The sequence below is a fragment of the Indicator indicator genome, chromosome 4 (genome assembly GCF_027791375.1).
Source record: "Indicator indicator isolate 239-I01 chromosome 4, UM_Iind_1.1, whole genome shotgun sequence".
NCBI classification, from domain to species: Eukaryota; Metazoa; Chordata; class Aves; order Piciformes; family Indicatoridae; genus Indicator; species Indicator indicator.
Genome location: NC_072013.1, coordinates 5,937,348 through 5,964,556, shown reverse-complemented (window position 1 = coordinate 5,964,556; position 27,209 = coordinate 5,937,348). Strand labels below are relative to the sequence as shown.

At 44.9% G+C, this 27,209-nt stretch overlaps 1 protein-coding gene across 3 annotated transcripts in view; it reads right to left on the bottom strand.

The window, feature by feature from the left end:
• Nucleotides 1–1,883: 1,883 nt before the first annotated feature.
• The window catches only part of SUSD6 (sushi domain containing 6), an 83,173-nt gene continuing 57,847 nt past the window's right edge, over nt 1,884–27,209 (bottom strand). For all 3 annotated transcript variants that reach the window (XM_054400117.1, XM_054400119.1, XM_054400118.1), the window contains 4 exons: nt 13,330–13,527; nt 11,179–11,317; nt 9,339–9,760; nt 1,884–7,561 (listed from right to left, as the gene is read on the bottom strand). In XM_054400117.1, coding sequence (XP_054256092.1) covers nt 7,536–7,561; nt 9,339–9,760; nt 11,179–11,317; nt 13,330–13,527 — 785 coding nt within the window. In that variant the 3' untranslated portion in view covers nt 1,884–7,535. The remainder of the gene's footprint in view (nt 7,562–9,338; nt 9,761–11,178; nt 11,318–13,329; nt 13,528–27,209) is intronic.

Sequence of the window (27,209 nt, the reverse complement as noted above, 5' to 3'; positions counted from 1 at the left end):
GGTGACAAATCATTTCCAATGAATCTAATAGATAAGAGCTTCAGAACAACAAGGCACATTCCTGGCAGCCAGAACTGCTGTGGCAGGAGACCACAGTCCAATAAAAAACAGTAATAATTTAACAGCAAATCCTGGAGTCTACTGACTCCTACATGCCAACTCTCTGCTAAAGGAGGGAAGGCACAGACCACAGAGCTCCACTTTGGTGCCAGAAAAACTACAGTAAGACCAGCTTGCTGTGTGGGAATAATTTAAGGAATAAACTGAAATGGGAGGAAGACAGAGGTCACCTCTTTCATTCTTTTTAACCTGCCTGTTCTCCACAGAGAATAAAAATCATATGTGAGTACACAAAATCTCCTATTAAGGACTTGGAACAAGTTGGCCAAAAGAATCTACTCTCTCCTTCTCTTCACCTCTCATTTCCTTACATGACCAAAAGATTTCCTTAAAAGAAAGGAATGCTCACTAATAGTACACTTGCTTTGAAGAGCAATGTTAACTTAGGTCCTCAAAGCAAACAAGAAATAAAAAAAGCACTGTAGCACTAAAAGAACAATAGGTGTCCACTCCTCTGCCATTTCTGCTTCTGCCTCCCTTCTAGGCAGTATGACTCCCTAAAAGAGGGAAGAGCAGAGCAAAGCCTGCACCCAGCTTCACCTCTGCCCCGAAGACCTGCAGTGCCTGCACCTATGTATTTGAAAGATCCTTCCGGTGTCTCCTACGCTGTCCTGCTTTGCACTAGTATTTTGCCAATGGGAACCATCTTCCCTCCAAAAAGATCATCCTCTTCCCGTATGTATTCTCCAAAATTAATGTATTCCCATATTAATTAGCTGTTTATTACATTCACTCCTTCCTCCTCTCTGAAGTTCTCTCTTGCCATACATCATCTCTTTAAATCTTTCTCCCCCTCCCCTTTCCCATCATTAACTACGTGGCCAGACTTCCCAAGGGCCCCACCAACAAATGGTGATACCACGGCAGCCATCAGTTTGGTGCTGTAGTCATTCCACGCAGGTTCCAAGCTCAGCAAGCGGAAGACTGGAAGAAAACCATGCAACAGTTGTTTCAAATGCTTCCCAAAATGCATCTTCTTTCCTTATACCAAATCCAGACCCAACTTCATTCCCTCTTTGAGGCCCCTCCCATGGCTTTCATCCAACCCACATCTCCTGGCACATTCAGCCCCTCTTGCTTTATATTGCTATTGCTTTTTCTCATGCACAGACCCAGCAAGCATGTTTCCTACCACTGCTGTGTCCTCTTCCCAGTTTGCATCCTTCCTCTTCATCACTGACTGATCATTGCTGCTTGCTCCCAAGACAGCACAGACTATGTTTTATTGCAGGGAGCTGAGGAAGGAGCAGAGCACTTGTGGGGATTCCTCCATTAGGAAATTGCTCCATGTGCACACACTGCTATAGAAACCAAAGGCAACCTTGTGCAGTAAGCTGGCAGGATGAGGAACATTTGCTAAAACCAACTGCCATGAACATCAGCAAAGACAAGAGGTCCAGATGGCACCTGAGTGATCACAGCTCTCCCAGAATGGCCCTCAAACCATCCTGGCCCTGTCTCTCACACAGTTATATGCAGGCACACCAAGGAACTTCCTTCTGACAGGAGAGGATGAGCTTAGAAACAGACAATTCTAAGGCTGCCCCAAACTCTGTACCTCCTTCTCCAAGCCATTTGAGCATCCCTAGGTTTTAGTTTCACCCCGATTTTCACATGATATACTGCACTACTGCAACAAAATTCATTAGAGATCTGCAAGATTTTCAGTCCTCAAGACCCAAGCAGTTAAACAAAACCAACAAAACAAGCGAAAGATGAAAGCTTCACTTCAAAAGAATTTTTTTAATTTAGAAATGCAGTTATATACATAGAACAATTAAATTAAACTTTGTACAAATATTAAAATACTATCTTCACACCCACTGCAATGTACAGGATACCTGAAAAATATATATAAAATAAAGCAAAATAAAACTGATCGAGTGACATCCTGCACAGCATCAATTATGGTTCTGTTGTGAAATCCCACATATATAAGGAGTACCATTCTGCAAATAATTCCATAGTGGTGCAATTCAGATAAAAAAAAGAAAACAGACAGGAAAGAAGGAAAGAGTAATGCACAAAGGCAATCAAGCTCCCCTTGCATTTGCATCAGCAATTACCATCAGCCTACCCACCACATCAGAGGACATCTGCTCCACAGACAGCTTCGTTTGTTTTCTTTTGAAGGGAAGCAAATTTGAGAATCAGAACTAAAACATTTTCCAGTGCAACTCAGTTGCCTCTGTCCTTGCTTACTCGAGGGCAGAAGCAAAAGCACAGCTTATGGAAAGTATATGCAGAGCATCAGTAGAACCCACTCTGGCAGGTACATCAGACACAGAGGGTCGAGTTTGAAGAGAAGTGTGGGAATTGTGCTCTGCCCTGGTGTGGAAGGGTGGGATGAGGGAATGGAGGATTGGGGGGGGGGGGAAGCTTATCTCCTGTATAAAAATATGTCTTAAAATGAAGCCTGCTCTAAGAAACCCCTCTGCATTTTCAAAGATAATAAATGTTTTCTAATTAAGTTCTTCTGCAAAACAAGGCTTTTCACAAAGAGCAAGTTCAAACTGCAGCTCCCTGGTAAAGGGTGAGGATGGGGTGAGACAGGATGTGCAAAGTGGATGGGATTTATTGCATTTATTTACAGAAACCAGAAAGTGAAACTGATTTAATTAGTTATCTGGATAGAATAAGAGTTTTTTGCCCCCCCTTTTTTTTCCCCAAAACAACTGCTACCAGAACAGTAAAACCAGGTTTTGCAAACACATTCTAAAAAGGTCAGCAAGGACATCTCAGTGTGTTGTATGCCAATATTTTTTTTTTTATACAGCAAGCCTGCTGGTGTCTGCTAAACCATCTCAACAAAGCACAAGCTCCCTTACAGCACCCTTGTTAGCCTGCAGCATACCCCTGTTTTCAGTCACAGCTCTTCCTTAGTCCCCATTTTGTGTTTCCTTTTTTGTGCTGCAAATGCAGCACAGAAAAATGTTGCCAATCATCCCAGATTAATTCCAGTGGCTGAGCCTTTTACTGTCTTACCCTGACTCTTCAGTACTGGCCCATGTCATCTACCTCTGGGAGCACCTTCGGATGTTTCCTCCCCAGAACAGATTTCTTCCTAACACACCTGACTTCTCCATGCGTTGAAAGGTCGAATAAAAGCATCACATCCACACTGAAAGGCCACAGAGAAACCTCAGGGAAGACATTCAACAAGTAAACAAGCAGCACACTTGCTGACAAGCATTCTTCTACACACCAAGTTGCCTGGTGGTCAAGGAAAAAGGACAAACCGCCTTCCCCCCTCCCCCATGCTTTTCTCCCTCCCGTTTCATGTCTGCAACAACTCCACAGGCTCACGTGTTGCAGCACATCTCTCCTGATTTCATTTTTTACCTCTTCTGTTGGGGAGCTGCAAGCCATTTACAACCAGAACACACAAACTCATCTCTCTCACCAGTACCACTGCTGACCCCCTTCAAGGTGGCAGGAGGCTCCAACACAATCCAAGTTGGCTTACTGTTTGAGCTGAGCTTCATGATGCAGATTGGCAGGAGACTGCCTCACTTCCCCATGGGTTACTGTCAGCTTCACTTTCTGGCTCCCTCAGGCTGGTCCAGTTCTGCAGTGCCTGGGCTGTAAACACTGCAGTAGGTTGCATTTTATTTTTTTAAAACAAACCCAACCAAAACAAAAACCAGACAAACAAATAATAAAAATAAAAACCAACCCCACAAACAAACTATGTAACTGAAAGGGAACAAGGAGGTTTTTTTCTATTGCACATAATACACCAAATTTTTGAAATGCCCTGTTTTTGTAATCTATCAGACTCCAAAAAATAGCATAAATGTTTGAAACAAGTGCTATTTTATCCTTCCAATGTAATTATATCATTTTAATGTTCTTGAATGTCATAGGATCCAGCATGACAAAGAGGATGAGATGATTATGTTGGGAGTGTTAAATAAGACAAAAAAAAAAAAGCCTCCCTTTGAATTCTTTTGCCAGACATAGGTGGGGAAAAAAGGCAAAGAAGTTGTGGCCCCATCATAAAAAAAATAATGGTAAAAAGAATAAATCAATGTTACATCTTGCAAGGCTGAACCCCTGTCCTCCCCATCTACCACGCTGAGATCCAGGCTGCACATACCTATGGCAAGAGCCATAGATGACGACAAGAGAAAACTCTACTCAGAGGTAATGAATGCTCCTGAGATTGAGCAGAGCTTGCAACACAGGGATCTTTAAGCCTCAGCCCTCACTCCCATCAGTAAATACAGGACTGTGCAATTTATAGTTCTTCCTAAATCTCTGCCAAAAATATTTCCCAATCCTTCAGCCTCTGCATAATGAATAGAAACATGAATGAATAACCATCACTTGATAATCAGTCAAGTGAGGCTTTGCTCCCCCTCCCCCTTGAAAAACATTGCCAAGTAAACATCTCTCTGGTTCCTCCACAGCCATTCTACCTCATTTTATATGGAAACTAACTCTAAAGCTGAAGATGTGAGCGAGACGAATGTGACGCCCCCAGACCATGTTCCATCTTCAGGCTTGCACGGGTCCTTGGGGCCTGCTCCTACAAGTGCTGCTGCAAGGGACAGGCTTTCCTGCAAGCACTGCACAGCAGAAACTGGCCTGGGAGCTGATGATTTACCCTCAGCAAGCCAACAGAAGGTGCCTGTTATGCCTGATCACAAGATCTACGCTTGCATATTTTCCTCCACCTCTGCACTTCCCCCCCACTTCTGATTAAAGCTGTTTCCCACAATTCTATAAAAAAAAAAACCAAAATCAAAGCACTCTTCTGTGCAGCTTGCTTCCACCTCTTCTCCTAAACTGAATTTTCTCTTCCCAACTGGCATCTGATTGCTTTACAACAGCAGAGGCAGGAGACAGAGTGACATGGTACATGCATTCTGCTGGTGGAACAAGCACTCGACCAGGGCAAGGTTAGGCCTCCAGCTCTGTTGGGGGATTCTCTCACCACCCCAGTGCTAACACTGAGTTAAAGCACTGTCTCTTGCAGGAAGGCTTCTACACCTTGACTGCTGAGGGTCAGTTTGAGTAGACAGGACCTTAAATGCATAAAGAGCAACTCCTCCTGCTCCAACTCGGTTAGGTAGCAGGAAAGAAGTCTTGTAGTCTTCCCTCCATGCTCCCTAAGACTACGGTCACTGAATTCCTCCATCTGTCCTGATAAACCAGTGAATGAGAAAATGTGCTTGAGCTTAGGTCATGTCCAAGGTAGGAGCAAAAACCAAAATACAAACCTCCCCATACTGATTTTCTACAACTCCAACACCAGATGTGTAAACAACACTTGCCCTGCACAGTGCTTGAAGCTGAGACACTGCAGCCCACTGCTAAAGAACATGGCACTGTCGTCATTCAAACTGAACAAAGCATTACTCAAATGGCATTTATCAAATCCTTGTGTTAATGCAAGGTATCATTTGCAACAGGGAAGGGAGTTTAAAGCACTGCATTTTTAAATTAATAACATCCCTCTGAAACATGGATAGGGAAAATGGTATTCTTCCATCCCCAGGCACACACTCTCCCAGATGTCCTGGGACTTAACAGCTAATCAGGAATGGAAGCAGCAGTAGGTAGCTGGATACTATGGCCAATCTCCATTTCCAGGAACTGGAGCTCAGACATAGTGATTTTATGTATAAAGGTGTTGTGGCACTTACACCAAGTGCCATGATGGTATGTTCCCAGAGCAATGAGGACAGTGAGGATCATAAACCAAAAGCAAAGCTGTGAAGACAGCATCCCTATTTACCTGCACATTACCACACCATGTGTAAGGCCATGACATTTTGCTCCTTCAACTCAAATTCAGCAGCTTCTTAAAGGGCAAACACTTCCCTGGTTACTTCAAGACAGCTATGACAAAGTACATGCATCTAAGAAACCAACTTCTTGCTGAAACCAATCCCACAGAACAGTGTCCAGACCTCCTCGGTGTAGAGAATGCTTTTGTGATTGGATCACCTAGCCCAGATGAATGTGGCTTCCAGCAAAAACAGAGTCCTATTAATAGCAACCAGGATGTTCTGACCTGCTGGGGATAACTTTTGCCAGGGGGCAGAGGTATACATAATTCTGGGTTTTCTTTTCCCTGCTATCAGAACTTGAAAGATCTTCAAAACATAGGTTCAGGAATAAGTTATGGTGTCCTCTGGCACTGCTGTCAATGTAGCCAAACTTGCCTCACAGAAACAGGCAACTGTGTTGTATTTCTGAGAGACTTTATAAATGCTGCTCACACCCAGCCCCAAGGAAAAAGCCCTTCTGTGGGTCCAATGAAGCCCATAAGGATAAAACAGCAGACTCTTGCTGTATGATGCTGGCAAGACACACAAGCCTCTGAGAGAATAGTTACCATCTCAAAAGGGTTGTTTCTGCCTGGAGATCTGACCAAAGGAACCCAAGATTTTGTGCAGAACCACCTTAACTGAAAGAGCTTCAAGACACAGAGCTTATTCAGGAGGGCAGGGGCCATAAATTTGGTTCCAGTCCTGATGTCTCAGTGAATGGGGCCAACAGGGTTGGGTTAACATCCTCTAAGCTTTCTGGACCTTGCTAACCACTGGCAATTCTGCAAGGCTCTTCTACAACCCAATACCAGGAGCTGCTCTGGCACCACACCAAAGCCAAAAGGATTGTTTTATTGGCAGCACAGTCCCAGCCCTAGCTTCTAGAAACACAGCATAATTAAGTGGGCTGCATGGGTAGAGAAGGAAGGAGAAGGTGGTGGTGATTTTCAGGAATGGACTCCTGCAGATGGTTTACACATTGGACTCTCAGCCTTCAGCACTCTAGCAATTCTCAATGAACTGTTATTGCACAGCTAAGCTGTCACAGTCCATCTCATCTGAGGTGCTTCTAGACATCACAAGCTGCCCCTTCACTGGGATCCCTCCCAAGCCCAGCTTCAGTCCCAGTGATGCATTTTGTCTTGCCCTGTGACAGAGGACGCTGGAAGAAGAGCCTATGTAACATATGCACTATATATAAACTGTGTCTGCAGCCAGTGAGCAAGGAGCTTTAGCCCCTGCTCTCCAGGCAGCAGAAGGGCTGGAAAGGCTGATAAGCTGCAACAAGCCGGTGTGAGGAGGAGAAAGGCACAAGAAAAGAGCAGCTCTTCTGAGACTGCTGTCAAACATCTGGCTGGGGAAGAGGAGAGTAGAGCTCAAATCCACTCCGTTCCTTGAGCCCCTGATGCTTATGGAATGGGGAAGCCAGCGCTGCACCAACTCCACTGGTGCATCCAGGAGGCAACCTGGCAACATCCTTTGGATCTTCAGCTGAGGGCATCTCTGCTTGGAGGTATCCAGGGCACAGCTTGCAAGGATGGGGAAGGCTGCACAGAGTGCTTCTGTCCTGAAGGCAGGTGCAAGAGAGGGAGGAAGAAATCCAAGAGGGAGAAGGCTAGACAAACACAGCAGGCCTCATGCTTCCTTCAATAATGGAATATCTGAATGGTGGGGAGAGAAAAAAAAACCAAAAACAAACACCAACAATATTAGTCAAACTTCTGCAGCTCAACACACCCCAGAAAATCTACTGCTGAAAGCAAGACAGGCTTCTATAAGATGGTATTGCAGTGGTCTTCCTGGCATTACAACAGAGCAAAAGGGACCGCTGGAAGATTCTGCTCCAACCTAGCCCAAAGAGCAGGATCATCACCAGCTCCAGACTTGAAAACCTCTGAGGACAGAAACTCCATTAACTCTGAGTGCCCATCTGATCCTGCACTACCCTCCTAGCACAAAACATTTTCCTAAATGTCCAATATGAATCTACCAAGTTACACAGCTTGTTACCACTTCCCCATGTTATATCACCTGGCAGAGAAGAGTTTGGCTCCACAATCTTTTCAACTCTCTATAAAGTAATTATAATCAATTGTTGGCTTTGCTCTCAGCTGTTGCTTCACCAGACTAAAGAAGCCCAGCTCCCTTGACTATCTTGGCAGGCTCCAACAGAGCCTGTCCAGTTTCTCCACATCTTTCTTGAACTGGGGGTCCCACAAGAAGATACAGTATTTGCAGTAAAGCCTCACCAACAATGTTTAGATGACAGTTACAAATGACAGTTTCCTTCTTTCCCATGGCTTCATCCATCTTAGTTCCTCAAAATGCCTAAGACATGTTTCTTACATGGCAGCAAGGGCTGGAAATGCCAGGATTACCCTTGTCCTTACCTAACCTTGAGAAATGCATCCTCCTCCAGCTGCAGCTTTCTTATCTTTGAGCTATGAACACCAGCTTTACGGTCTCCTGCAGTGTACAGCAAGCCTTAGAGACAATACATGTATCCAGGCAGTGCTAAAGATGACAGAGTGCAGTGGTAACACCCTCTAATTTCTACACTCTGGACAGTTTGTTAAGCTTCACTTTTGGGTTTCTGCTGTTCACACAGCAGATGTGGATTTCATGCCCATATCTCAGGACTTGTTTCCATTTCCACCTTATAGTGGCAGTCCCCTCTAACATTTTTACTGCACAGGTTCTGGGTAGCACTACTACAGCTGCAAGGCTTGATACCATGGAAAAGAAGTTCTGCCCTGACTCATCTACAAGCCAGTTACACTTCTTGCCTAAGACACAGCGGTTTCTACAGAAGCTACCTTAAGCTGCAGCTTCACATCAGCTCTGTCATGATAAAGCTGCTCCTTTAGGGTAGAATGAAAGTGAAGAATGCAAGGGCAGTGACTGTTCAACAAACCTGCACCTCTGCCCTGCACAGTAAATTCAAGCACATCCCTTTCAGGTTTTCCCACATGCTCAGGCTGCAGCACTGTATGCACTGGGGCAGTAAGCTGCTTACAAAAACAGTCTGGAAATGAAAGAGCCCAAACATCTCAAAGGATTTTTATTCCAGACATATCCTCCCACTAACCTGTTTTCCACAAACACAGCTATTTTACTGCATTTGCACTATGGTGCTGGAGGATGCCATTTCTCTGCAAATCCTCTGCTAAGACAAGAGTGTGTAAGCAGAACGTGAACAGTCTTTCCAGTCTGTCCTGAACACTCAGTCTCAAAGTGCTGCATGCTTCCAAAGGAAGCATTAAACACTTGGCACACCTAAATTGTGAAACATGTCATGGAGACTGGAACACCTCTTCTCAAAAGCTCCTCTCCTGCCTGGAATACATAGGGGCATTCCTTATTTTCATCCTAGACAGTCAAGTACAGAACCTACTCTTTTAAGGGTCTCATTCAGTGCTCCTTGCCCAAGCCACGTACCATCTGTGTATTCCTCGGAGGAAGTGAGTGATAAAAGGCTCTGTATGTCACTGCTTTCTGAATCTTGGACTTCTTTGTGTACAGGTCTACTGCTAGCCATGCCAGCTACCCAGGAAGAGGTGGCAGCCTGATGCACAAGAACTGTTTCAGAGCGCCGAGAGCCACTGGCTTCACATAGTCCAGAATGTCCTGGGGCTTCGTCTTCTCTTTCGAAGCTATTGCAAGCCCCTTGGTCCTGCTGCTGCATCTCTCTGGCTCTGTTCTGCCCAGCTCCCTCTGAGAGCACGATCTGCACCCGGGAGTCCGAGGGTGGGATGCAGTTCCCTGCGCTGCCATACACTGCTTCCTCGTAGGAAGGCAATGCCACCTGGACACCATCCACCATGATAGAGACCTGATCTCCAGACACGCCTTGGTCTCGCCTCAAAGAAAGAAAGAGAGAGGGAGGAGATAAAAAACAAAACAAAAAAAATAAGGATTTATACTTATTTTTATATATATATATATGTATGTATGTTCTTGAGAACCTCATTAACCTCCCATAAGAGAGATCTTATGCTCACCACTGACTTATCTGGGGAGAACAGACAGAAACGTGAATGGTGGTTTAATGAGGGCAAGCCCTACTGTGAACTGCCATAGCCATGAGCAGGGGCTGTAATCCACAGTGCTCAATGGATTTAGCAGCAAGAGCTGAAAAGGTTACATTGCTTCCCACCTCACCAGCCTCCACAGTTATATCTGACAAAGATCATGACTCAGAACCTTCTGCTGTCACAGCTGGCAGATAAAAAAAAGAGCTCTGACCGGTGCTGATTTGGGTTTCTTACACTGCCACACCTAGCGCTGCCTGTTCTGCCACATTTGCTGCTGGCGAGATAACCTCTGTCAGAGCAGGGCAGACAGCTCTTGAACTGGCACAGGGCAAATCACCCAGACCCATAAATCAGAGTCCTGAGACAGAATTTTTCTTCTCCAGTGGTTTAGACTTCTCCAGAAAAGGGCAGACTCCAGGTCCCCAGCTCTCAGCTTCACTGCTGAGGGACAGCCATGTCTCTGCTCTTACTGAAGGAGCTGGTTTGGAAGAGAGAGTCCACAGCGACCCTATTGACCTCAGCTGGGTCCCTCTTCTCATCCACAAACCCAGGCCATGAGGGTTCTCTGCCCACAGCAGGGAACAGTGTCAGATTTGTACGTGTATCTAACCAGCAGTGTTGTCTGAACTCATCTTCACAGGATCACACAAAACAGGCTGGTGGGGTGCATATACATATCCAGACATCCTTTGGTAGCTATCCGAGGACACAGTCTCAAGCTGCGCCAGGGGAGGTTTAGGCTGGAGGTGAGCAGAAAGTTCTTCACAGAGAGAGTGGTTGGCCATTGGAATGGGCTGCCCAGGGAGGTGGTGGAGTCACCATCCCTGGAGCTGTTCAAGAGGGGATTGGACGTGGCACTTGGTGCCATGGTTTAGATAGTCATGAGGTTTAGGGTGACAGGTTGGACTCGATCTTTGAGGTCTCTTCCAGCCTTCTTGATTCTATGATTCTATAGCCAGGCTAGTAGGGATCATTAACTTCTCACATTCGAAGCCAAGAGAAAAAAAAGAGTGAGGAAGCCACTGAGATGGTGGGTTAGAATGGGGCCTGCACCTGCATCACAGACCACCTTTCCAGACTCCTGCTAGACCACAGGGCAGAAGTGCCATGGAGGTGATTAAAACAGGAGCAGAGAAGCAAGGAGGTAAGTTGCTCCAAAATGAAGGCCTAAACCAAGTACCTCAACAGGTTTCTTCTGCACAGAAGCAGGATGCCTCTGAGCCCCAAACTCCAGCTACACTTACCTGCTATGATGGAATGACTTTAGCTTTGGCTGCAGCAAAACAAACAGCACAACTAAGAGCAGAATCAGGGCGACAGAGCTTGCTGTGGAGGCTACTATGGACAGCGTGGGTACTCCAATTGTTGGAGGAGATTCCTTTTCTAGAAAATCAAGAGGAACACAAGGTAAAATGATCTGCTCCCTTAAATCACTGCCAAAGAGAAGGAAAAACACCCACATTGCCTGCTCTCAGGAGCTACACTCGGGTGCACAGGTGAGGAGCCCAAGTCTCTGTACAGTCACAGCACATCAGCTATCTCTTAGAGGACAGTTCAGAGCTCAGGCTGATACCTCTCCAAAGGGAACCTAAACCTAAACCAAAATATTCCTATACAAGGGTCCTGTGGAAAAAGAGAAGCCAGACAGCAAAACAGTGCAAACAGGCCATGGGAACTAACAGATGGCAGCAAGGGTCATGTTTTATATAGATATGGCTGAGCAAAAGCCAAAAAAGTCCTGATGTCACCAGCAAGACCAATAATTGTCTAGCACAATAAGCAGGATATTTTAGGCCAAACAATAGGAAAAGTTCCAAATAACATTTTTTTCTTGGCTAATGGAACAGCCTCCCAAAGGAAGGGGTGGAAGTCACCCAGCTGTGTATATTTAAGATGCAGCAAGTATTCGGTTTTTCTCACACAAACAAATGCCAGGGAAGGCAGATACTGCTTCAGGACCCTTCCTATCCTTCCTCAGTTGTATGACTGTACAGGAATCAGCTTGGCTTTTAAAGGTCCCTTCCAAGATAGGAATAAACTGGGAGCAGAGAGTGCGGCCTGCAGCTGGTATTGCTGTGTACTACAGATCATGCCTAGAATGCTATACTCCCTAGAGCAAATGACTCTTGTGTATGTCGCCTCTGCCCTTAATTTCCATCTTTAGGCAGATCTGAAAAACCTCCCCTTCCCACTGCCAAATGCCCTCCTGAATTTCACATTCAGGACTTTTCTATGGACCCGATTCCTCAATCCCCTTTTGCTACACGCAACACACTCTTTAGGAGCATGGGTCTCAAACTGCAGGGTAATGCAGGACACACATCCAGGTAGGAGTGAGGGGAAGAAAACATGCAAACAGAAGACAAAAGCTGAAGGACCAGTTTGCATTTTCTGCATATTCTGTGGGGGGTCAAACGCCCAACTGTTGGCTTAGTAGTTTAGAACTTGTTTTTCTCAAAATTTTCAGAAGTAACTTGACCTTCCCCCAGTATAAAAAACAATGTCTGGTATGTTTTTCCTTATGGCAAAGAGAATCCATTTTCTGCATCACTTAGGGCACTTCAAGTACACTCTATATGGAGCTGGTGGGATCTTACCCATTACCAATCATTTGAAGACCTACTGCTGCCTTCTCTACAGTTTCCCACCTCCTCTTCCTTTCAGACCTGACAGTAAGACTGGTTAATTAAGCCTCAGACATCACTAATCCTGGCCAGTTATTTCAAAGCCTGTGCTGTGAAAGCAATGTTTATTTCACTAGGTCAGTTTTTTTTCAGGCCCCAAATTTTTGACAGGGTCACTGGATCCTTCAGGATGCTAAATAAATCTGAAGGGTTTCTGCTCTTCACAACACTGCTTTAGCAGGGAGATCAGACCAGATCTCCAGAGATCCCTTCCGACCCCTAGCAATTCTGACAGTGCAATGAAAAGCAGAACCATCAAGCGCTCTGCCACAGGAGGCTAACCGTCCCATTTGCAAGGCAGATTGGCTCTACACACACACAGAGGGGCAGACCACTGAGGGGGAAGCACTGTCAAACTCCTCAGGAACAAAAGCAGGTAGCATGGGAAAGGCTTCAGTTAGAGCCTCCCCTATTTCTGGGATGACAGCTGTCAAAATAAGAGGCTTCACATAAGTAATAAGTTGCCTCCTTTATACTACTTTCCATGGGTCATCTCCTCGTGTGAGGGACTCTGAGCCTGCATCTCATGGACTGCTATAGAAAAGATGTTTTAATAAAGAACTGTGAGCCACATTTATGGAATTGCTGGAGCCATGAGAGGCAGCTGTATGGACTTCCTCAGCATCACACTGCCTTGGTGTTCAAGGATAATCTGAGAAGCCAATTCAAGGGCAATTCTGACTGTCCCTTTGGAGTCAAGGGAGCACTCACCTGGGCTGAGCCTGCAGCTGACTTCCATGGCTGGGTTCCACTCTCCATTCTTGCAGGTCAAGTATTTATAATCTCCTTTCAGCATGTAGCCTTCTACGCACAGGTACTCTATGACGCTGCCTGAAGTCAGAGGGTTGTTGCAGGGGCTTGGGTGGCATTTGTAGCCTCCATTCTCAGGCTGTGGTGGCTGGGGACAATCTGGAAAAAAACAAAAGGCATCAGAGGGTATCTCAGGGGATGAGAACTGTTGCACAATAGGTAGGGCACATTGTAGTGGGTGTCAGGCAGACCTTCCACCTAAGTTAAGAAACATCCAAAACTGAGAAGAAAGGCTGTAACACAACAGCAGAGAACACTGCTCAGTTTCAACACTGTTTGTTATCCCAGTAGGACAATTTAGTTTTCAAGCACCAAACTGGTGGCATTTCTGAGATTCCACAGGAGAGAGGCCCACAAAACCCTTGATGCTATCTCTTTCCCACAGACATTTCACTAGAGACTGTGAAAAACCAAAAAACCAGGCTCTATTATCCTGATATGGAAAAAACATGAGAATTCCTGCTGCAATCCATGAAGGAGGCAAGCACGGCACAGTACTACAGGTACAATGTCAAGGTACAGAGCTGTCCCATAAGGCACCTGGAAAGCCTGTATGAGCACACTGATTTTATCTATTTCACACAGGTATGCCACTGACACTGTGGGGAACAGAGCTTTGCTGCAGCACAACCAAATATTCTAACCTATTTTTAAATAGGAATTTGTAATATTAAAGACACTTCTAATGCCCCCGTTGACCTTATGTGAAGTTTGGAGTGCTGAAGGAACTTCACCTTTCTTCCTGTATCTCCCTTATCCCTATAGGTATAAGCATAACACATGCCAGAAATTTTCACGTAGGATTTTCAGTAGCCACCCAAATAACACCAAACAACCACAAATGAGGAAATTGCATGGAAAACAGAATATCTGCAGTGCTTAGAATTTCCTTTCCTCTGGCAGGTCACAGTGACCCTGCAGAGCAATCCCAGCACCCCCTGCTGACACCATGTAGCTGCCTGGATGAATGAGGGACAAATCTAAAGTTCTCTCTTTAAATCTGCATCAGTTTCCCGAATCTCACAAAAAAAAAAAACAAAAAAAACAAAACACATCAGAGATGCCTCTTGAGATATTTTGAGAATGGAAAACCAGCCAACCTCCCTTCCCTCTTCTATCACAGCATGATGATCCAAGCCTGCCCTTAGACTCCAGAGCACATATTCCCAGATTCTGCCTCTTAGTGTTTGCTTACTGCAGAACAAACAGGGAGAAACAGCTGGGCAAAGTTCAAGTAACTGGAGTTTGGGCTAGATTTAAGCAGCAACAGAAAACTTCAGCAATTCATTCCAGTGTGGAAAAATTTGCAACACTGCTGCAGTGCAAGTGACCCTTGAACCACATTCACATGTGTGAATGCATCATATAGGTAGTGCCTTGTAAATGCCAGCAAACCCTGACATGAAGTGCTGAGTGAAGCCAAAACTCCTCTGATATGAGTTCTGCCAGCTTTTTAAACTGCAATTCAATTTACTTCTTGAAAGAAAAGGTTAACAGGGGTCTAAACAGCAGCTCTTGAAGAAGACTTTGTTCTTGAGGAGATTTATTCTTAAAATAAGCTTCAGAGAAGCCACCGTTTCCTTGGCTCAAGAGTATTAACTGTTGCCTCTTCTGTGTTTTTTTTTCCTTTTTTCTTTGTGCAGTAATTTCCCATTTTGTAACCAACGTTTTAATCCTCTGCCTTATGAGGCTTTCACTTCAACACTAAAAAAAAAAAAAAAAAATCAGCTGAAGTGACAGATTCATGGCACATAGACAAATTCCCTTCCTCATCTGCAGCCCAGGAGGGGAGTTTCTTGCTAAATTGCAAGGACCTTTTGAGCACCAGAAATAGTCTCCACAGCCCAACAGCTAGTACCTCACTAGGCAACAGCAGAGAGCTGTGGTGAAAAGCTACTGTTGCCAGCAGCTGCCAAAACTCAGGAGCAGAGAGGACAACTTCCCTACACCATTTTGTGCCACAGAAGGTACCTGGAATGGCTTGACAGCCACACTCAGCATCCTTCTGCTAACCAAGTGGAGCAAACAGAGCTTGTTCCCTCTGTTCCCCCATCTCCTGAGCCATACCCATGGCAGCAGCTCACTGCTTAGTACTAAAAGTGCCACCTATGCAGATGAGGGTTTTGAGTAATGCATACAAATCAGCCAGCCCACAAGAAACAAGCACTCCTTTACGTTGCAGTAGCACTCTTAAAGGCTTGGAAATACCACTGCATCTGTCACCTACAGAACTCCAGCTTGGTTCCCTCATACAAGGGCTTCAGGAGGCGCACAGCCACACAGCTGCAGATCAGTTTCCTCCTCACTTCCGCAGCCACTTGGCATCCAGAAAGGAAAGCAGCAGCTGATAAGTGCATTCAGTCAGTTGTCCTTGACTTGTCCACTTCACACAGGGAAGAGATTGCAGAATTAGTCACCTCTCCCTTTTTTTCCCCACCTCTTTAGATCATTTGACGTCACAGCATGCAAGAGCATCACAAGTATTTTAAATGTCACCTTCACTATGATGGAAGAACATTGTTTATGTGGTGGGGAAACAAATTTAAAAAATATGTGGATCAGGCAGCCAAAACACCAACACTCAACCTAACTGAGCATCTCTGGCATTTCCAGCTTGCCTGAAAGACCACCTGAACTATTCTTTGAAAGGCATCCTCAGGGGAACAGAGCATCTGGGCTGGGCTACTAGCCAGTGCTGATGACTTTAAAGATTGCTGGAGATGGCCCAGACAAGGTTGGGTGGTAAGATGATGGATTGGTGGTGTCTAAAAAAAACAAGAGACCATCAAACATTTCTGCTTCCTGCTGAACCAGCTCCCTTTCCCTGGTAAGGCAGAGCTCAGCACCTCTGCAAACCAGGGCACAGGCACCCAGAAAGCTTAGGATGGACAGCAACCTGTTCCTAAGTCTTCAGTACTTCCAGCTTTCACATGCTGTAATGGCTCTCTTCAATTGCCTCCATCTGTGCTCTACACTGAGGCTGACAGAAGAAAGGTAGGGTCTCATTATACACAACCCTCACTAAACAGCAGCAATGTTCATGCCCCAAGTTTGCAGCACCGGGATACCCTTGTCAATACAGAACCAGGCAGGGTAGCCTATTTACCACTTTTGACAGAATAAACCACTGACACACCACAGGTGAAAAGAGCTGGGTGCCAGCTGATCCTTGATGCGTGTCCAGAGCGGCTGCACTTCGCAGGCTGAAGATGCAGCCAGAGGGGAATAGCTGCCTGTGTGAACTGTTTATTAGCCCTCCAGAGCATGGCTGTCTCAGGATGGTTTGGTACAGAGTTGTTTGGGAACAACCTGACCCAGCTTTCCTTCCAGCCCATGCTTCACAAGTGGGCTGCTTAATGGCTCAGCTCCAGGCTACAGCACTGCTGTTTGAATACTGCTTTGGCACACTGATGCTTTCTGAGGCATGTGATATAAACTATGAGAGGGGTTTGCTGGTTGTTTCTCTCCCCCCCCACCCCGAGTATTTCAGCCCCAATTAAATCTGGGCAGATTTCAAGGGACACAGCAAATCCACCACCCCCAGATTTACTCCTTCCAAGTTGCAAAGATGTGCATCAGCTAGTGGATACATTGAAGCTCCCCAAAAGGTTACAAGACTTCCTTTAAATGTATGGGACACTAAGTACAGGTATGGTAACAATTGACCCCCTTCCCAACAGCATCAGCCTACGCTCACAAGGGCACTGCATTACACCTGAAATAGAAAGAAACACCCAGGAATTTCATCAACTCCCTCCATGAAACACACGATCTTGGAAGTATCCCAGAGATTATGAAACATCTTAAAGCAAATGTTCACGCCAGGCAGGGAAGAGAAAGAGCCAAGTTACAGAAGTTATCAACTCCCTAGGGGGTTAGTGACATCCTAAGCTTGCAAAGCTATTCCCAAGCATCTTGATTCATCAAGTTTTCCAGACACACAGAAACTGTGGGTTTGAACATTGCAGTGCTCTATGTGAAGGGGACAGAGCTCTAGTCCTTAAGTCCCCACTCCTAAGAAGTACTGAAGTTTGTTATCCTGAGAGATGGTTCTCTGCCAGCACACACTGCTGCAGAACAAGGAGGAGACAACAGATGAGAAGTCCAACTATTCTGAACATCACTGAACTCTGTTCAGAGGTAAAGAAATTGTAATTTCCATATTGGCAGGCAGGAAGAAAGTTATTCAGGAAGTCTCTGCAAATGCCATTCCAAAATACTAGGTACTTAACATATAGACCATTTTCTATACACCAATTAGAAAATAGTAAGCCAGTACACACCTTGACCCAGTTTCCCATCAAATCATGGTAAGCACCACATTTTTTCCTGTGTCTAGGTCACATGAGAAAAAGACTGTCCTACTTCAAGAAGGGTTAACTGTTATGTTCTTTCAATAGCTGTTACTAACATGATACTACACAGCACACCAGTAAAGAACCTCTTGTTGCAACCACAATGTCACCACAACATAGTTTCACTGGATCCCTTTCCCATGGCTCCACTAGTAGTAGAAAACTCCACTTAATTTCTCTTCTACCAAATTCTTGAAATATGGCTTCTTTTAGAGACAGTAAGAGATGCCACTAGTTTACCTAATTACCAAAGGACAAAACGCATCTTCCACATCTTGGCTGAGCTGAAGCTGACCCATGGTCTTGAATGTCAATGTCATGCACAACTATAAAGCTTCTCTAACAAAGTAAAAACAACACGACCCCAAGCCACAGTCAGAGGTAACAGCACAGAGGGAAGTAAGCAGCATTTTGTGTGCTGAGGTGAAAGCCAGGGATTTACACACTCAGGACAAACCACAGGAGCACAGTTGAGCCTTGTTCTCCATGACTGAAATCCATACTTAAGCAGATTTCCAAAGCCCAAGAAAGGTGAGCCTGTTGTGGCAAGGATCAAAGCACAATACACTCCACTTACACATACAATGCAGGATTAAGACATGCTTCAGTGTGATGGGGTAATTGCCACAGAACTGCAAGAGCTCTCCAATATTGACCTTCTTAACACAATCACAACAAGGGACCGAAAGGCTTCTTGGCTTGATGCTGTATTTTTTCAACTAGTAAGACTCCCAACAGAGATCTTACTACACCTTTTATTCTGCACCAAGCACCTGAACTGTACTTCAATCCCTCACCTCCTTTGCTGGACAGTCTGGCCACCAGAGATGAAACCCAAATCCTCCTTAACTGAATGCATTCTTACTAAAAACAAACAAACCCCAAACCAACCAAGCACCAACAAGTAACAAATAAACAACAGAACAGGACAACTATTACTAAGCATCATCTGCTAGAGTGTATAACTACGAGTTTGTAACTGAGGGAAAGCAAATTACTGCATTGCTCACCTTACGTGGGTGGACAGATGAGTATAACATTGCTTAACAGAGGGATGTTTTGCACTGAACATCCAGTAACATTTCTTCTCCTTCTCCACAGAAAGACAAGAAGGTCACTAACGTTAGGGTGGGAACAGTTTTGGCAAAGTTGTTGTTTATACTTGTCAGGCCCAAAATTCTAGCAACTTCAAGAGCAAGCTGGAGTGAGCCTCAGGTAAATTCCTCAGACTAGACAAGTGCTCTAGCATGTTTGACAGTCCTCAGAGCAGTGTCAGAGGCATCTTACATGTCATGGAGGCAATTTGGGGAAGCAGTAACTGCTTCACTGGATCCCCTGATATGTTAATACCTGGGCTTTCAGACATACCACAACTTTTGTGGGATATGAAGACTGGAAATGGAAGATCCTAAGCTAAGTACTTCTCTTTCTTCCTCTACAAGATCTACTACATTTAACCAGTATCATCAAGATTCACAGAGGAACAACATTCTGTGGACAAAAAATCCACCCTCCTGACCTAACAAGGAGAACATTCCCTGGCTAGTCTGGTTAAACCTGTCACGATTGTCACATGCCATCATGTCCTGCCTGGTGAGCAAACATCTTTGTAAAGCAGAACACATAAGCACCCAGTTAAACTGTCACAATACTAGAGACCATACCATTTCCTTCCTGTGCTACCTTAACTCCTCTACAGTAGGGTTTTTGTGAACAGCTTAAAAAAGGTTGTCTTGCCTTAAAATATGTGGTTTTGTCTCTTTTGATATCTCCTGTTGCAGAGGAAGGGTTTCTCCTCATCACAGTCACTGCCTTTGCCCATTTACTCTCTTCCAAGTTGTGCTCCAGTACATTCTGTGGTGGCAGGGAGAGCTTCCCTAGAGGTTCAAGTTCCTGATTCTACCATCTAAAGATTTCTGTCAGCCAGGGCTTGCCACTAGCCATAGAAATAACATATCTAGAAAAGCATCCAAAACACACACAAGATATCCCCATCTTCCAGTTACTTGTCCCTCCTATGGAGGCCTCTGATTTTGAACTTGGGTAAGTTGTGTGTCCATTGCTGCAGTACAAGAGCGAACTACAAAAGCTATTACTAACTTCTGGCAAGGACTTTAAAAAAGTCTCACATTCCCTAAAGCACCCATGAGAGTAATCCTCCTTCTCTACTCCCCCCTTCAGCCTGGGCCCAGCTAAACGGGTGGTCTGAAACACCAGCTGCATCTGAAGCCTTTTGCAGAGATTGTGTTTTTTCAGCATCTCAGACCTGAGGCTCAGGTTTAATTAACAGCATGCTGAAAACAAAGGTCACCATTTCTCTTCTCTTAGTGTCCCGAATTTGCTTGCAGCAATAGGTTTGGGGTTTTCTTCCAATTGCTATTAGTTTATAAATTCATACACAGAGCTTCATCTTTTTTACACAATGCTTTTTCACACAAAAAAATGTGACAGCCTGACACAGACCAGACAGACAGCTAGAAGTGTGAGTTGGAGACCAGCAATAATGCTCACTTAGGCTTCTAGAGGGTCTGACAATCCTAGCAGAGTGCTGTCCACAGATCCCACTCAGGGGTGACAATGAACATTAGTTTCTCCTTTGGAAGCAACAGAATCAATTTGCTAGCAAGAGCTCTGGACACATTTGCTAATAGGAGACAAGACCTTGTTTTCTATTTGCAGAGTTCAGTTCTTGCCAGCAGGGCACTACCCTGCCTCTCCACTGATCTCCTGGTTATTTAGTAAGCCAATAAGGAAACAATTCACCCCTCCCTTAGCCCAGTTCTTGGATCTCTATTTATTGGACATACTCCCAACCTCTGTCACTGGTACTCAGAGAAGCATGAATGTGACCCGACCAGATAGCAGCGTCATTACTGTCAGCCACAGCAGCAGGGTAGCCAGCTAGAGCTGCCAAGCTTACTTAGCAGCTTCTTGAGCAACAAAGGCAACACATCAGCCTCCCAGTGCTGCAGACAGACTACAGTGCCTCAGCTTGCACCTAATAGAACACACTGTCCCAGTCTTTGTGCAAGCAAAATTTGGTATGGTTAAGCTTAAGTTTTTGCTCCTAGAGAAGTGGTTGTCTCTCAAACCCTACAACATTTACTAGAGCAGGACAGATCCCTACCTGGTATATGATGAACTCAAACCCTACTGAGAGAAAAACGTGGCACCAAAGCAAAAGGCATACATACAACTGGCAAACAAGTCATTTTCCACATCAAGCACTTCTTTCATGAATCCTTCCCAACAACCAGACTGGAAATCCTCTGTCCAACTCTGTTGCATTTCTCATGAGAACTTCACCACCTACGCCCTGAAGAGTCTAGGCTAAAAGTGGTTTGCTGCCTCAAGGAGTAAAAATAAATAAATAAACACATAGACTCATTTGATTCACAGAGCATTCAGATCTGTCAAGGCTCAAGCCTCTTGCTGCATCACTCTCTGGGGGAACAGGGGAAGACAAGTATGTTGCAGTGAAAGTGACCACAGAACAAAATGATTCCACAAACTCCTCTTAGGTTCAGGACCTTTTCCTCTTAAATCAGGACATTCAGTCACACTTCTGCCTGAGGTGGGACTGGGGTTTGGACACAAGAGTCTTCTGCTCACAGAGAGCTGATGGGTGGAGAAGACTAGCCAGCTTCACCTTCAGTATGAAACCCAGACAGGCAACATCCTTGTTTTCCTTCTCTTGTCCTGTGCACACAAACCAGCCTATAAACAGCAGAAGCCACTTTGGGAGGGCCCTCCCTCAGAAGGAGTTTGGTTTTAGTAAGAAACGAGTCTGTTACTGTTTCATATCCTTTTTAGACTAGCTACGTCAACTAAAGACCATCATTTACCAAAGAAAAACCACTTCCCAGGCAGCTGGTCTGCAAAGAAAAAGCACCTAGGCAGGCTTTCATCAGCAGTACTGTCTCTTGCCCACCCACAACTTCCTTCCTGTTGAGAACACAGTGACAAGGGGATGTGCTTTAGTAGTCACCTCCACCCACATGCCCCAGCTAGTCAGGGTGCAATCTCAAGTGATAAATAGCTTCAGGTTTCCAAACAGGGATGTTTGCCTGGATGCAATCAGAAGTTTTGAACATAGCAGCTTCCCACCATGCACCCTCTGCTCCTGCATTTTCCTCCCCAGTTCAAGCATTTGGATTAATCACAGGATTGTCAGGGTTGGAAAGGACCTCAAAGATCATCCAGTTCCAACCCCCTGGCATGGGCAAGGACACCTGACACTAGATCAGGCTGCTCAGAGCCCCATTGAGTCTGACCTTAGAAACCTCCAAGGGTGGGGCCTCCACCACCTCCCTGGGCAACCTGTTCCAGTGTCTCACCACGCTCATGGTGAAGACCTTTTCCTAACGTACAATCTGAGTCTACCCACTTTCCTAGCCTTATATGACTATTAGGCTAAGAAAGGGCTCATTAAGTGTTCAACAGATAGACATCACTGTTTGTAACACCAGGTCTGTGCCAAACACAAAGAACCATGTGCTTTGGACTGGGGTTTTTTATGGCAAGCTGGCTGCAGGAAGCACACTAATGGCAATCGTATTTGAGACTTTACCCTCTTCCAATATCCAGCATCATGGGGACATTTAGGGAGACGTTTTTTAGCCCATTACATTTCATCAGTCTCTTGCAGTATTTAGAAAGCCTCCTCCTGAGAGGACAGGTAGGTCTTTCCTGCTGGACAGGAAACGCTCCTTGCTCCCATTTCAGGCAGATGAAAGTGTTAGTGGACAGCTGGTTTGGGTGGGGGGGGTTTTTTGTTTGTTTTGTGTGACTTTTTTTTTTTTTTGCTTATTGCCTGGTTTTACTATAGAAATACAGTAGCTGCAGACACAACATGTGATAAGGAACCCAGTCTGAAACTATCCTTTGCCATCTGGAGGCAGCTGAGAACTCAGTGCATCTCCAGCCAGAGACATCATTCACACTGAAAAAGACAGATTACCAGATGCCCAGGTTTTCCTCTGGTCTGCAATTTGTGGTAGAAATGGGGACTGGAACCAGGAGAACAGATTTTGAACCTTCTCCTTTTCAGCACTCTGGCTTTCTCTAGCACATGAGCAGATGGGCCATTTCCCAGGGGGACAAACCCGAGACTGCAGCTGCTGCTGGGGCCCAGTCACAACAGCTGAGACTAAAGGACCTCTTTATATTTCACTTACAGGAGGCAGAAGTCAATAAAAGGCCTTCATTGTGAGCACACACACTTCTCACCAACCCTGCCCCTAAAATATTTTAGGTTTTCCTAAGAACACACTGCAAAACATAACCCTCTTTTGGGCTCTGTGTATCAAACGGAGGCCAAACTCCACCGAAAAATAAACCCTCTGTCTTTACTGGCTCCAGATGCTGCCTACTCTGAAGTCAGAGGAGCAAACTGAACAGGACTGCAGCCTTACAGGGAAAGTACTTTTTCCCTAGGAAGGACATACCCTGAAGAGGAGACTTATTTTTCTGTATGTCATAATGCGAGTAAATGAGAAGAAACCAAAGCAAAGGGATTTGTATATATAATCATACAGCTTTGCATTTATATAATTACACACAAGCACTTGCACTGTGTACAGTAACAGGCACCCCTCACACAGCCACCCCATACACACCAAAGCTGCCTTTCTTTTCTCTCTCTGTTGTCTTTTTTTTTCTTTTCTTTAGGGCAGGGGAAGAAAAAGCAAGCAAGAAAAGACACTAATTGCAGCCTTCCACCAATGCAGTCACCATCTGGTAACTCAAGAGACACATGGAGCCAAATTATCTTAATTAACATGTTACAACAGTATTTTAAAAAACTCTATGCTTATTAACACTCAGCTGTGATTAGGCAACCATAGAGGAAGCATGCTAGTGCAACATTAATTATGAGTCTTGTCTGTCTTTCTAATAGAAATAACGATTTTTTTTTCCCAGTGGCTTATCTCTCTCCTAAAAAGGAAACCATTAGCATCAAAGCTTGCTCGAAAATGTAAATTCTATTTACATTCTACAAGACTTGAAATGTTTAGGCTATATGAAGCTGCCACTGGTGCCTCCACAGTGCTACAGAATGTCCTGATATAAAATATAACTCTCTGCTTGCCCCTTAGAAAGCTTTGTTTCAGTTAGACAACTCCCTCTTTCACTGAAATATTAGCAGAAAAATAAATTGTACACCTTTCAAATTCCTTCCCCACTCCAGAACAGGAACACAGACTTTGCTGTATGCTCAACAGGGAAAACCAAGACACAAAATCCAGGGCTTACAGAACCCACATCTGTGAAAGGAAGATTTCTGTGATGGAAAGCAGCAACCAAAACACAACTACACTCCAGCAGCAGGTCTGCCTCCCTACTAGAATGCTACTCACTATGACAACTGTATTATTTTCCCTGTGTTAGGCCCACCTATAATACACTCCCCAGGGACACATTCCCAAATGATTCAGCCTGGAAGGCCCCAAGATGAGCACTGCCAAGTTTTCCAGACCTGGCTTCACATTCTGTTTGTGCAGGGCCGGCTGCAGCAGGGCTCTCATCCACAGCAGGCATTCTGGACATCAGGATAAGGCCAAATCAGACAACAAAAGTCTGGTGCTTTTAAACAAAGCCAGGATTGACAAATTAATTCCGGAAACATTAACGAGGAAGGGGAAACAAACCAGGAACAACTGCAGAAGTGCTTTTAAGATCTTCCGATAAAGCAATCTCCTTGTTGCACAACCACGCAGGGAAATGAAAATCGCTGTTGGTCATGTCTGTGGGAGCTCATGCAGCTTGCTGAGGTCCAGTAAGGATGAAAGTCAGCTGACCAGTGCTTTACAGCATCCCATCCTGGCAGGACAGCATAAACAGTTTGCATCTGGGCTGCAGCTGGAGCCAGCTGCACAGACACCTCAGAATAACCAGTTTGATACAGGCACTCAACTCCTCCCCCGGGGCACAGCACAGCTTTCAGAGTGGCACACGTTTCTTTGGCTTTTGTTTTCCAAGGCTGTTTCTGGTCTCCCTGTGCCTTCTTTCAGCCACCACATAATTACTTCCATGTGTTTGGAGAAGAAAATTAAGCAAGTGCTGTAATAACATTTCACATAATTGGTTTCAAAAGCAGAATATGGGATGATTCTGCTTCTGAAACCCAGATCCACTACCACAAGTAGCATCCACATACTTCTGTGGCGTTTTCTCCCCCTTCAAAGATTAAGAAGGTTCCCCTAAGAAAGTTGCATTAGGCTAAAATTCCCATTACCAAGAAATACAAAGAGTTTAAAAGTGTTTGCCATATCAGGCAGAAGCAGCCCCAACACTCATGAGGAGCCTCTCTTCCCCTCGCTGGCTGCTCATCCAATCTTACTAAAGTGCAACAAGATTATTTTAAAAATAAAAAAATAAAAATTTGATATTCCTACACAAAAAGAACAGGCAGTTGTGCAGGAACTTACAGCATCTTCTGTGTGGTGGCAGGTTAGGAAAAAAGATATTAGCATGGCATTTGAAGTCAAATAACATCCACTGTCCTTGACTATTGGTCCTAATTTTAAACTTCAACTGCACTCTTCACACAACTTTGACTTCTCATCTTGTCCCTGCTCACCTCTTTCCAGAAATCTGCAAAACCAGAGAAATTGCTCTCAATTCCAAGATAACCTGTACATTTACCCTGCTGTTTCCTTGGCTGATTCTAGATGGGTTTTCAATTTAGATATAGTAATATCCCAAGGCTGCCTTTTTAGTATAAAAGCCTGACACACACTACGGGTCCTGCTCTCAGGAAAACCTCCTCAGCAAACACAATGACATGATAGGAAAAAGCCTAACTACCAGATGTTCATGCTGATTTTGGACATCAGGGTCCGACAGAACAGAGATGACCAATTTGTGCTGCCTGGTCTTTAAGCCCTGACTGAAATAACTACAGCCCCTCTACTGATGCTAGCTGAGGACACAAGGGGAACACACCTTCAGGATACAGCCAAGCCAAACTAATCTCTACCAGCAAGTGATAAGAGGCCTGCAATTGAGCAGTGCCTCAGGAAGCTTCATTTGCTTGTAGATTTTCATGACTACAAAATGCTCCCCCTCCTTAACTTCAGCCTACTACAGTAATCAAGTTCCTTTCCCCAATAAGGCATTAAAAGTCCTTGCTATGGCAGTTTCCCCAAATACGTCCCTGCTGTGGGCTCCATCATGGCCACTCAAGCTCTGGATGACACATCTGTGTTACCTGCCTGGTAACACAGCAGTAGGAGTCCGTTGCCTCCCTTCCCCTGTGAGGTTGAACTCAGGCAGACACCACAAACTTCCACAACAGGCAAACCTAAACTCTGAAGGAAAATAGGAATCTTTGAAATAAGAATTTTAGAGCTTCGAAAGGAAACTTGGTTTCTTATGTGTGCACTGACAGATCCCTGCAGTAGTCAAGTCATGTTAAAGCTCTGCCCTGGTAGGTCTCCTTCGTTCACTAATGAGCCTTTTGCAGCCAAATTCATTTTTCATCCTTTCAGCAGCAGCAGCTCTGCCTCTGAGTCAGCCTATCCAAAAAGTACTAATTTAGAAGCTGGGCCAAGGCTGATCTAGCAATGGCAGGCACACAGGAGATCACCAAACTGGGAAGCTCAAAGCCCTGGATTACTGACGACTCCCTCTGCAGCACACCTACAGGCGGTTTTGCTGGGGAAAAGTGGGCAGGGAGAGCAATCCTGAAACATCAGTCTGATACACACACGACAATACTTTTTCATCCTGCCATGCCATTTCTCTTCTGCCCTTTGCCTATGTTCAGGGCCATTGAATATATCAGAACCTAGTATCTGGGCAGATTTGTTTATCCAGTAAGAATGACTCACTTCTGTCATGGGACTCGTCAGAACAAGCACTCAAATCATTCACCATTGGCTGGGCAGAACTGCAAAGAGTTATTAGTCCTGTCTCACTGGAAAGACTTTCTTCAGCACACTTCATATTTTCACTTTGGATGTGGCTAGGCTAGCTGTAAATATTAAGTCATTTTTCTACTAGCTTTACAGGAGCTCAGCATCTTGAGCAACTTCTGACAGGAAAACAAAAATTGCCCCACTTGGCGTGGGGTAACTCATCCTTTTCCAAGCGAGAGGCATCTCAGACTGCACAGAGACAGAAATAATCCACATAGCAAACCTAGCTTTCCCAGAGACCACAAAGTCTTAGAGATTCTCAATTATGCTGCTAGTTCAACCAATCTCAGCTACGTTTTCCAGACATGATTAGTTGATTCACACTCAATCCAGAATAATAATTCAAAAGCTCTAAGATATATCAAGTGAGGTTGAAGAATTAAGCCTCAAAACAAAGAAGTTCCTTCTGCTGAGAAGAGCTAGCTGGGATACAACGTTTCTAAATTGCCTAACACTGTTAACAGCATTGAGCGACTTAAGTGCTAGCAAGGTGACAGTAGGAAAG